Source organism: Carettochelys insculpta, chromosome 10 (genome assembly GCF_033958435.1).
Source record: "Carettochelys insculpta isolate YL-2023 chromosome 10, ASM3395843v1, whole genome shotgun sequence".
Lineage (NCBI taxonomy): Eukaryota > Metazoa > Chordata > Testudines > Carettochelyidae > Carettochelys > Carettochelys insculpta.
In genome coordinates, this window is record NC_134146.1 from 20,844,945 (window position 1) to 20,857,428 (window position 12,484).

The 12,484-nt window shown below is 37.4% G+C and overlaps 1 protein-coding gene across 1 annotated transcript in view; it reads right to left on the reverse strand.

Moving 5' to 3' along the window:
- Positions 1-12,484, reverse strand: part of DNER (delta/notch like EGF repeat containing) — a 270,062-nt gene that overhangs the window by 134,333 nt on the left and 123,245 nt on the right. The window contains exons 3-4 of the mRNA XM_075003987.1: positions 10,410-10,504; positions 8,129-8,295 (exon numbers count right to left, since the gene is read on the reverse strand). Of these exons, the coding sequence (XP_074860088.1) occupies positions 8,129-8,295; positions 10,410-10,504 (262 nt within the window). The remainder of the gene's footprint in view (positions 1-8,128; positions 8,296-10,409; positions 10,505-12,484) is intronic.

The following is a 12,484-nucleotide window of genomic DNA, read 5'->3' on the forward strand; positions in this document are numbered from 1 at the left end:
TTACCAATAGTAAATGCATGAATGAGAGAACTGGGTGCATTAAATGGGTCTGAAACCATTAATTGAACAGATAATCTCAAATCTCACGAGTTTTAATTAATAGTGGTCAGGGCAATATGCCTCAATGGAAACCTTCTGGCATTGCAAAGGCAAGCGAGCCCTTTTAAAGCTCAGTGTTGCTTCTGCAGAAATACACACACAAATAGATCCAATTCACAAAGTTGCATACAGACCTCAAGCCCTCAAAGTTCACAAAAAAGCTGAGATTTTAGTTTAGACGCATTACGAATTTTCATACAGCTAAAGTAATCATGCTGTAAAATTCATATGAGTGCTGTTTAAATACAAAGGTCACCATGATGGTGTAATTCTTAACTGTAGCAAGGGTGTCCACAAGGAATTTAAAGATCGCCACAGCCCCCACTGGCCACCAGCTAATCACCATCCCTGCAAACTGCCAGTGACTCACCAGCAGCCCTGCTGCCACACAAGCTGCCCCTCCCCACCCCACCACTGCTGGAGGCTCTCCTGCCACACTAGCTGGTCTGCTGCCACTGCTGGAGGCCCCCCACCACCACACAAACTTCCCTTCTGTAGGGGACCCCTCCTGCCACACAAGCTGCCACCGTGCCTGGGTTCATGCTCCAGGAGCTGCCTCCACCACTGCCACCATGCACTTGTCCCACCAAGTGATAATTATACAATAACAGAAGCTAAGATTGAATTCAAAATGCACTGGGCTTCTTGGCCCATTGACTATTAACTCTTATTGACTATGAAAGTTAATTCAGAATTTCTTGATTTGAGCTATATTTTTTAAAGTACATTCCTGTATTTTTTTTCTTTTAAAGGAAGAGTTATTCTCAACCTCAGCTATACTGAATGGCAAAGTCAGGCTACAGACTGTTTTCTGAAATGTTTAAACATACCGTTGAAGAACAGCAAATATACCCATGTCAATCTAGAAGCCACACAGCCCTTCTAGGCCTTATTATGGAATTTATTAAACTCAGTAAGCAGCTTTCAGCCCAGAAGATATAACACTGCAGTTTAGAAATACTAAATAAACCTTCCAAACTCTTGTTATATAGTTCAATAAATCTTCCCCCATATTAATGATAAGGAAGGACAGTGACTTTCTCAAGGTGTTTGTGCATGAAGCCTTCTTTCTGATATACTTCATAACATCATTAACAGAGCTACAGATCCACCAGCCAACACAAGTGTAGGGGCGGGAGAGCAGCCAAGGCACTGACTGCTGTCAGTGTTTGACTATTACATCATATCAAACTGATTACAAGCAGGTTTTGACAAAGTGGTTAAATTTTCTGGCTGTCATGGGAGGCCTTGTTACCATGGATGAAGCTGCACTTGCATTAGCCGCAATGGGAAATTTTTTCTTTAAAAAAACAAAACAAAACACAACTATCCTGAATGCAGCCAATACATCAAAGGCAAAGGCAGAATTTAAAACAAAATCTGGAGCCCCCACTGCCAAGACCATGCCCCAATCACGAACCCTTTTGGGAAGCTGGCTAAAACCTGAAGAAATAACTACAAAGTATGTTACAGACTTTTGTTATCCATTTTCCAAATTATCAGAACAGTTGCTTTTTCTTAATATCACCGGCTTTAGACTATTAAATGTTATTTACTAAAGTAAACAAGCTAAAACTATTTAAATCTGAATGATTTTAAACTCTATTATATTTAGCATAACTGAGTAGGTTTGAAACGCATGCCTGTGATTTATGGTTTCATTCATAGTAAGCAGCTAGTTTACAAATCCTTCCAAGAGAAGATGCTAAAAATTAATGGAAGGTTCTTATGGAGCTCATATCAATCTTGAGACTTTAATTATATGAAACAGCTGTCACAATTAGCTTGGCTTCACACAATGGTTGGTGCAGGTAATTTACCCAGATGGGTACATGTCAGATGGGAGAGGCCTCCATAGTGCTAACTCAGTAAAACTTCACTCACAAGACAGAGGTTACAGCAGCTTTTTATTAAAGGCAAATTTTACTGAATATTCTTACGAAAGATACTTTACTACCCCCAAAACAAAAACCAAAGTAACCTGCAACCATCTCAAATAGATATGAGATGGAATCAGGACTACTGTATTATCCCTTTCATGAGAGATACACTGGATATCTGGTGTTCTAAGATTGCCAGAAAAAAATGTAATAGGAATAGGTTTTTAGTTCTCACCAAGGCCTTAGTTATGCAGTTCTTATAAACATCCATGGAAATTTCACAGTTTAAAAAAAACATGCAAATGGTATTCTATATTGTACATGCTTTTCTAAGGTTTTTTTCAGCACCTTGTCAAATGTATTACGTCCGATTTCAATTAAAAGAACTAAATTAAAGAATTAAAATATGGAGTAGAAGTATGACCCAGAAATGGGCTGTTTTTTGCTGCTTTTCATTTATGACATAGTTCTGATGATACTAATTATCACAAACTGCAGAGGATCCTGAGTTAAACTATTAAAGCTCAGGAATCTTGTAAATATAGGAGGACACTAGGGCTCTATTCTGCCAATTTAGAGTAATATGTCCCACTGATTTCAAGAGTATTTGGACCATACAAGGTGAAATTCTAGACTCACTAAAGCAAACAGCAACATTCTTATTATTTCAGGGGGGCCAGGATTTCACCTACAGTAATTTTTTCATTGTCTATTTCAATGGATTATTTTTTTCAGATTATGTTTTCAGTGACACAACCTATCTTGTCATATGGTACTTTCTCTGAGAATCAGCCTGACCTGGGATCAACTAAATTTGGATTCACATTATTCCATCATTAAAGGTGTGAAAAACTATCCTGGAAGCCCACCCTTTTACCTCCTAACATTGTAAAATAATAATTTTAAAAACCCCACAACCCTCCTTTCCTCACAAATGTATCACGCATAATTTTACCTAGAGAAGAAAAACCTGCAGCTAAATGAATGTATTTTTGTGTTTAGTCACAGTTATTTGAAGTGATGTTTCCAATTTGTAATTGTATTCTTTACTTTTTTGTCCATTGATAACTCATTGTCCATGGGATCCTGAAAAGACACCACAACAGCTAGGGCACACAACCCATACATTTATTCAAACACACCAACCTAAGAGGAAACAAACAAAACAAAAAAGGGAAATGAATATTGTATGTGGAGCAAAGGGTGGCTATAGTCATCATTATGCTGTCACACCCACTATTCAAACCCAGCAGGTTGTATTTCTGGCATAAAGAGGGATAAACCTGCCACTGTGCTTGAGTCCACTATAAACAGTCTTCCAGCCCCAAGCAAAGTAGGAGAATACATTGGTACCCTACACAAATTATGTATGCCCCAAAGCCTTGCCATAATCACACACTGAAACATATGATATTTTAATGGGATACTGACTTGACCTAAATAGAAATAAAAATTCAGTGGTGAATCTGCATCACATAAAATTAGCAATTACGTGTTAAAATGTTACATGGAAAACAGAGGTCACAGAGAAAAACTTATTGCAGCAAAAGAGCTTTAATCATCCTTTCCCTCAAACCTCTCCTGCCCCCGCCTGAAAGGGATGAGGAGCGTTCTCAGCTCCAAACCAAGTCATTCTCAGAACCAGAGCTGCAAAACATGGCAAACATATAAAAATGGGTCAGTCCCTTTATACCAAACAAGCTGGAAGTAAAATGTGTCCTGTTCCACTCCTAAATCACTGACCCATCCAGTACGCCTTTTTCCTTTTTAAAGCCTAGTTGTACATAATAGATGACTCATTCCTTCTGACTAACAAATGTATCTTATGCTTCTTAATTAATTGCTTCAAGAAAAAATTAGAAGTTAGTCACTTGTTCTTGGTATGGAATCTTACTGAAAATTCATTAAATCACTGTTTAAGATAGTACTAATAAGATTGCTATGGAATGCATATGCTGTGACAATAACTGATTTCGGTAATTATTGAAGTTGGTATCCCTTCTCTTTTCAAGATAGCCTGGCTCTAATAAAGTAAATATACCAGTTTAAAAAACACGGTCTATGCAGCCACAGAACTATTATGACTTCATTTCTTCACTGCCCTTTTTAAAGAATCTGTTTGTGTGACAAAATTAAAGCATCTTGCTACAGAGAGGGCACACTGCTCTCCTTGGAAGACTTTTGTACCTTCTTATTTTGCTGTTCTACCCAACCCTGGCATAAAGTCATTCAGACTGAGGGTGCTGGGTTGCTTTTTCGGGCACGGAAAAAACATGATCTTAAGGTTTTATTCATCTGTAATTCTGAAAGACACTTCCACTCTATAAATACTGTTTACCCGGCGCATCCCTTGATTACTGTCTCCTCTCTGATTTCTTACAGTGATGTCTAAACAACTTTAAACAAATGTTAATTTTGTTAATTAGACACCAAGAGACAGTACATAAAACAAATAATATATTTCCCTTAATGTTTTGTCTTTGGCACATCAGGCTTATTCAGGAAGACTTGTATAAAATTAAAGATGCAAGATTCATAATAAACTTTGAGGCTATACCGGGGGGAACTGACTTGAAAAACTCATGTAATCTTTTCCTTTGATCTTCAGCTTATTCACATCTTCTCCCTCTTCTATATCATCTCCAATTAGAAATTAGGAAAAAGAAAATATAGGCCCATAAGATCTATTTTAGGCTATGTCTAGATTGCAGAGAACTCTCAGCAAAAGATATGCAAATCGCACAACACATTTGCTTATCTTTTGCTGACAGTTCTGTCAGGAGAGACTTTTCTGACATTTGGCCCATCACGCAGGGCCAATGTCAGGAAAAAAACCCTCTGTCAAGATATCCCTTCTTCCTCATGGAATGAGGCGTACAGGGATGTTGACAGAACCCTCCTAACCAACAGATCTCTGCTGACAGATCTGCAGTCAGGACACACACTCGGTCGACAAAACTTCTGTCATAGGCATAGTAGGATTAATTAAGAAAAGAAGAAGATTAAAAACTCAGTTGAATATGCAGAACAAAACCAGTGTTCAGTCAAACCATAATTTTTTTCAAGAGACATAATACATATAAAGCAAATATCTGGCTCATATATTCCTAGAAGGAAAGTAGCTTATATACAATACCTGTTGGCTCAAGAGTTTAAAAGCTCAAATATCAAACAAAGTCACTATTACAGTAATTTTTGTTTTCTATATACAGCCAAGTCATCCATGTTACTATTTTAATGCTTACATGCAGTAGAACTTTCTGTGAATAATGAAAATAAAAACCTTGCTGTTTCACCTAGCTCCAGAAATATAGAAATGAAGTACAGGGAGAAAGTGTGGTTTATTTATTTTCTTTGAGGTAGATCTCCAAGTGCTGCCAATGCATAGCAGATTATACAACTAAAAGGAAGAATTTAGGCAGATTTGGGCATATTTTAATAAAATATTTAGAACAAAATGTACTGGGCATCCTTCCATCATTACTAAACACTAATTAGCCCTTGATGCATGGTATCACTTCGTCATTTGGATCTGTGTGTTCCTCAATTCCATATTAATTTGTGATTATAGTATCCTCTAACATAATTCAGATGATTGTGTTCTCTTGAACAATGAGTCCTGAGGCACCTTCAAGACAAAGACTATTTCTACACTACGAGATATTGATTTTAAGTCATTTAGCCTGATTTTACCTAGTGCCTGTTTTGCCCGTGTATTTCTTTAGCTCGATTTATGGTGCATTTCTACATGCCATTTTGGAGTCTGGAAGAACATCTTCTGGACTCCAAATCATGTGACCTTATGCTAATGAGGCACCGTGAATTTACATATCCCTCATTAGCATATCTGGGCCATTTATTAGCATGCCACTTTTGGAGAAGATCCTGCTGAGAGCTTTAATGCAGCTACTTAATCATCAGCAGGTTTCACTTAATGGCATTTATTTCCTCCAAGTAGTTTTCCAATTCTTTTGTGTTTTTCCTCTTTAGCTGAGATGGACACGTTCTCTGAAATCTATTATTATTATTATTTAATTTTGCGAAGTCAAATGTTTCTCTCTGAGACTGTTGCTTATATGGCATAGCACTAACAAAGTAAATTTCTCGTGAAGATAGGGCAGTTTCTGTTTTTGTTGTGAACGTCAGACGGTAAAGACTGGAAGACATCGTTCCTATCTTGATTTCCATACATTTGCCTTGTCTTCAGGTGATCTGACCCCAGCTAAAACCCCTCCAATGCATCGTTGACAATCCGCAACCTATCCAGGAAAATGATCCCTCACTCTCACAGATCTTGGGAAACAGGCCAGTCCTCGCCTACAGACAGCTCCCCAACCTGAAGCAAATACTCACTAGCAGCCCCATACTACACCACAGAAACACTAAGCCAGGAATGTATCTCTGCACCAAACCCCATTGTCATCTCTGTCCACATATCTGTGCAAGCGATAATACCAGCGTACCTAACCACATCAGCCACACCATGGCTGTTTCTACACATGCCACTTTCTCCGAATGGTGTGGCTGATGTGGTTAGGTACGCTGGTATTATCACTTGCACAGATATGTGGACAGAGATGACAATGGGGTTTGGTGCAGAGATACATTCCTGGCTTAGTGTTTCTGTGGCGTAGTATGTGGCTGCTAGTGAGTATTTGCTTCAGGCTGGGGAGCTGTCTGTAGGCGAGGACTGGCCTGTCTCCCAAGATCTGTGAGAGTGAGGGATCATTTTCCTGGATAGGTTGAAGATTGTCAACGATGTATTGGAGGGGTTTTAGCTGGGTTCCGATCACCTGAAGACAAGGCAAATGTATGGAGATCAAGATAAGAACTAGGTCTCCCAGTCTTTACCTTGACCTGATAACATGTACAAAAAAACCCACAAACTGCCTTATCTTCACTAGGAATGTACTTTGTTAGTGCTATGCCATATAAGCAACAGTCTCAGAGAGAAACTTTTGACTTCACAAAATTAAATAATAATAATAATAATAATAATAATAATAATAATAACAGATTTCAGAAAAAGTGTTCATCTCAGCTAAAGAGAAAAAACAAAAAAATTGGAAAACTATTTGGAGGAAATAAATGCCATTAAGTGAAACCTGCTGATGATAAAGTAGCTGCACTAAAGCCCTCAACAGGCTCTTTGATACACTGTCCCGTCACTGTAGAAATGTATTTAGTCTTCTCTCTGGCAGAAATATCAGTTCAGAACACAGTCAAATATTTCTGCAAAAGTGTTTTTGATGTTTTATATTTATTTGCTAAAAGTCTGACAAATTACTGAACAATAATTTATGGCAGCTTTTTATGTGTTATGAAATGAAAAGCATTTCAAGACTCTACTAAATAAATACTGTTACTACCACAATTTCAATTCCATGTCCTCATTTCAACACACCATCTGTCCAGGGACCTCAAAATAATCACATCTATTATCTCCATTCTTAAAAGATGTTTTTAAGCCAAAGTTATTTTCCATATATTTTAAATGTATAAAAATATTCATTTCATACTTCCAGCCATGATATTTAATGTGTCACTTTTCAATAAACTGTACTCAGTAAAGGAAGAGAAATGCTAAACAATTCTATGCCTCTGTCACATTTACTCCGACCTAAATCTTTGACAAGTAAATCTTGCTGGTGGGTAGTAAGTATAGTACTGAGAGGAGCAGAATTACCCATTACCTTTGAACATATTTTGAAGTTTCCTTTGCATTCTATATATTTTATTCTTTTAACTAATGTCAGGCAGATTCTTTCCCCAACGTGTACCATAACCAACGATCAAAGAACTATCTTGAGTATTAGCACTTGGAGGTACTGACTATAGTATTTAACAGAAAGCAACATACTTAACATAGTTAAACTAAAATGTGCTAAAAAAACTTCTGTCTGAAGTAGATGGGTCAAATAACATTAACTAGATTTCAAGTACGAGTTCCACCTGTGCTTCTTTGAAGCTTCAGGTAGCACTCATTTCCTCTGAACAAAATTCTAAAATATATTCTAACTGTCACATCTAGTTCTGAAAGCCCCATGTAATTTAACAGAGCTACCTCTACATTTCTTTAAATCTTGTGTGACTTACTGATTCTTGTGTAAGGCCAGATATCAGGAGACCAGAACATTAGCACAACTCACCAATAAAGTAGTTATGTCCTAATGCAAGAATTTCCTCCGAAAGAACAAGTCCACCCAGTGCCTGGAGGAGAGTAACGCTTCTACCGTCTATAAGCGAGCACTGTTTAAATCCAGCTGTTGTAACCTTCCACAATAGGATAAGGGACGCTGTGGCATCTTGCCTTATTCTACAGCCATGAAGGATAAAGATAATTACATGTCAGATTGAAGAAAATCTGTCTTATAAAACAAGACATGATGTTGGACCAAAATTAATCAACAAACGAGAATGACTAAACTGCAGCAACTGTACGCTCAATTATTTTTATTACCAAGCAATTTTCACTGCAGTAAGGCTCAATGCATGCGCCTTCACAGTACAAAATCCTTCAATAGTAGGGTTTGAACAATAATATATTTGAAAGCAAATATTATGCACATTCTTGATTTCTAATCGTTCAAAAGAACCATTTTCATGTCCAATAAACACTTGTATAATAAGACATAGCAGAAAAGCAGCATCCACTCAGAATACATTAAAAAAATAACTATCATAACATAATCTCTCCCCCATGTGTTAATGCGCTTTCAGTAATACTTCACCCCATAGGTTCCCCATGCCAATGCTCCTGCGTCCATCCCTTTTAGTCATGGTATTAGTATGTATTCAAGGTAAGTAGGTTTAATATTGCCAGAAATTCTGGTTTTGTTTACTACACTGAATAAAATGTTCAGAGCTTTTCATTCCCATTAATCTAATGAATTATGCAAGGTTGTCAAGGTCACTAAGGGCTTTGGTGATCAATCTTTTTCCTTCCGAACCCCCATCTCATCATGCTATAAAAACTCCATTGCTGCCTGTGCTACAATAAAACACTACTCAGACTTCAGCTTCAGCCCGAGGTGGCAGGGCTCAGACGCCAGGTTTCAGCTCTGGCTGTCAGGGCTTCAGCTTTCTAACATAGCCCTAGGGAATCTGGCCCTACAAGCCAGACCCCTAATATTTGCTAACAGCCCCCTAAGGGGCTGCAGACATCTGGTTGAGAACCACTCACCTAATGAATGAGCCAGGGTTGAGTAAGGTAAAGTCACTTGAAAGCAACTAGAACATATGCATGAAGTTCCATAGGATTTAATTTTTTAAAGGGAATACCATGCCTATAACCTGTTTCTACCAATCTGTCCTTCATTTTAGTGTACTTTTCCCACTCCCTTGTGTATATGTATAATATGAATCTTTTCCAGACATTTGCACTGATTCATAGCTGGAAGAATCCCAACTATGTCTGAACGAACCTCCAAAAGGCTCAACCACTCAATACAGGTTATTATCCAAATGTTCAGAAGTTAGTCTGCATCTCTCTTGCCTAAATTGGGCTGCTAATTTCATGAGATCAACCTCTCTTGAAGGATGTTTGATACCTTAGCAGCCTCTCTAATGTTTATGCTTTGGTTTTCAGTTGAAACAAAGAACTGCAGAGGTGTGTGAATGTAATCCACACAAAGAGATCCCCTCTTCCACCTGGGCAATTTAAGAATCAAATTTTGCATTTTTTTTTTCTTTTTTAAATCCCAACTGGCAGGCCCCTTACTAACAACAACTTCAGGTAATCTGAATATGAGAGCAAGGAGTGTCAAAATTTAGGTAAAATTCCATTAATAAAATCAGTGAAAGTCTTCTTACCTAAAATGATTATTCTTACATAAATGTATATACCTAGATTACGTGTTCTATATATGTCTTTTCATGGAGGAAGTACAATGCAATGAACAAAATTAATTCAAGTGGTTGGTAAACTGGAGTATTTCAGCTTGTAAATAGTGTTTGTATGCACCAGTTGGGGGTGGGTGGTGTGGCGGCTGCCCCGGGAAAAAGTTTGCAGTGGTTCTCTAAGCTTTTCCCAGTTCAGCTGCAAAACTGAGATACTTGATCATAGCAGATATCACAAATTAGCAATATATAACAGTGTGTGCTCCCTGGGATTCTTTGGGATGGGCACCCCATCAGTGAGGTTTTAATATGCCCATAGAGTCCACTAGACTACTCTTGGTTAGCTTCTCAGATTCCCTCAGGTTTCTACTTAGGACCTTCTTCATTGGAGGAGGGGGGTGTTTAAGAAAAAAAAAAAAAAGAAATGACAGTTCTCTTCCAAATCACTCCTATGTACAATAAGTCATTAATCAATGACTGTGCAGATCTGTGATCTTACCTCTCCTTTGCTATAAACTTTCATGGGGAATGAAAAAACACTATTAGCATTTATATAATTATCAGTGGATATCTGAATAAAAATATTCTTACTTTATTGATGTGTTCTGTGGAACTTCAAAGGATATAAGCCGTCCTCCAGCAGAATTATTAGAACTGGCATTTCCACAAGCCACATCTGGCGTTATCTGAAAACAGTAAAGATTTTCCTTTAAAGATTTAGTCCTTTAAAAGAGAATATAAAAAATGAGGGAAAATAATAAAACAAAAAGAATATAAAACCAGCACCACCAACTAATCCTCATCTTTTGAGGAAGTGTCAGGAGAGAGATTGAAAGATTCATTGTCCATACACATTTGAAGTAATATAAGGTTCTGCATCATCTTCAATTATTCTGGAAACTCACCAGCAAAAAGACCCCTCTCTACAGCTCTACATTTTAAGGAGCACTAACTATGAGAAGTGTATGCCTAAGCATCATACTGGTCTTTAGAAATAACTGGATTCCTCATACTTTCAAATACAGAATAAATCTCTATAGAGTTGCCACATGTCAGTAAACATATGAGACCCTGGGTGTTTAGAACCAATAGCAAGAACTACTTCTCTCTTTCAATTATACTTACCACATAGTTTGTCTTTCTTTTTCAATTTCCCACCAATACTCTGCCCCCTGAGACCTGTAATAATGAAGCCAACTGTCACGCTTTCCAGAAGGCAACAGCCACAGCCTACCTACAGAAAAAATTCATCTGTGATCTGGTGCTAACATTACCAACTTTGCCAATCAGACAGACCGGACGCTATTCACAGCAACTGTGTCTGGTCCATCTGGTCGAGAAGTTTGGCAACCTTATCTGGTGCTTGTGCCCACTAACTGATTTCTCTGCCACCTATGCAGCATTCATCTATTCATCAAGTGATACCAGATGCATTTCCAAATGGGATGATTAAGAGTGTCTTAGTTTGTCAAGACCTCTGGTTCTCAACCTTTTCAGACTACTGTACCCTTTTGAGGAACCAGATTTGTCTTGCATACCCCAAGTTTTACCTCACTATAGAAACTAGTGGTTAACAAAAATCAGATATAAAAACACGTGTCACAGCACACTATTACTGGCAAATTGCTTACTTTGTCATTTTACCATTAAATTATAAAATAAATAATTTGGAAATTTAATATACTTACATTTCCATATACTAAACAGTATAAACTAGACATTCTGTATGAAATTTTAGTTTGTATTGCCTTCACTCGTGCTTTTTATGTAGGCTATTGTAAAACTAGGCCTACAGATGAGTCAATGTACCGCTTGGAAGACCTTTATATATATCAGTTTGAGAACAACTACTCCAAACCAACTTATTTTTGCTGTAGATTAACATAGTATGGGGAGGGGAGTAATCTAAAATGTCTCTTTATATTATCATTTGGATTATTTTGTGTGTCCCTAACAGCCTGACTATGAAATAACACCACAAGTCACATAAAAATGAGCCAACTTCTTTTCTACATTTACCAGAAAATCAGGATAGTTCTGTAGCGTATGTTATCTGATGAAGAGCCTGATAAAACAGCCTATTATTCTAGGTTTACATGATGCTTATTGATAAACTGTGAATGTTTGCTGAAATCCCTTCCAAAAAGTGAATCACCACTCCAACGAAGAGACAGAATCCAAATTCTGAACCCATATTTCATACAAATCCACCTTTTGAATGTCATAATGAAGTATCTATGAGAAACAGACATAGAAAAAAAATACCCTGGAATGTTACGTAAGCACTAATTTTCAAATAACACCAGCTCAATTTTGACTCATACGGCCAATTAGTCACAATAAGCTAAATTGTATGTTTGGCTCAATTTATTTCTTCACTTGGAAGTAAGTTACTGAATTAAATTGCTTGTGCTACAATTTAAGTGCGTTGCTTCTAGCTCTATCTTCCAAAGTTTAGGAGAATTTTTTTTCTCCCTCCTCCTTCTAACTACCTTGTATGTAGTTGAAAACTATTGTTATGTCCCCCTCTCAGTCTCTTCCTTTTTTCTAGACTGATTTTTGTAAAATCTTCCCTCACACGTCATGTTTTCTGAACATTTAATATGTTTTGCTCTTCTCTGAACTTTTTCAAATTTGTCCACATTTTTCCTGGAATGTGGTGCCCA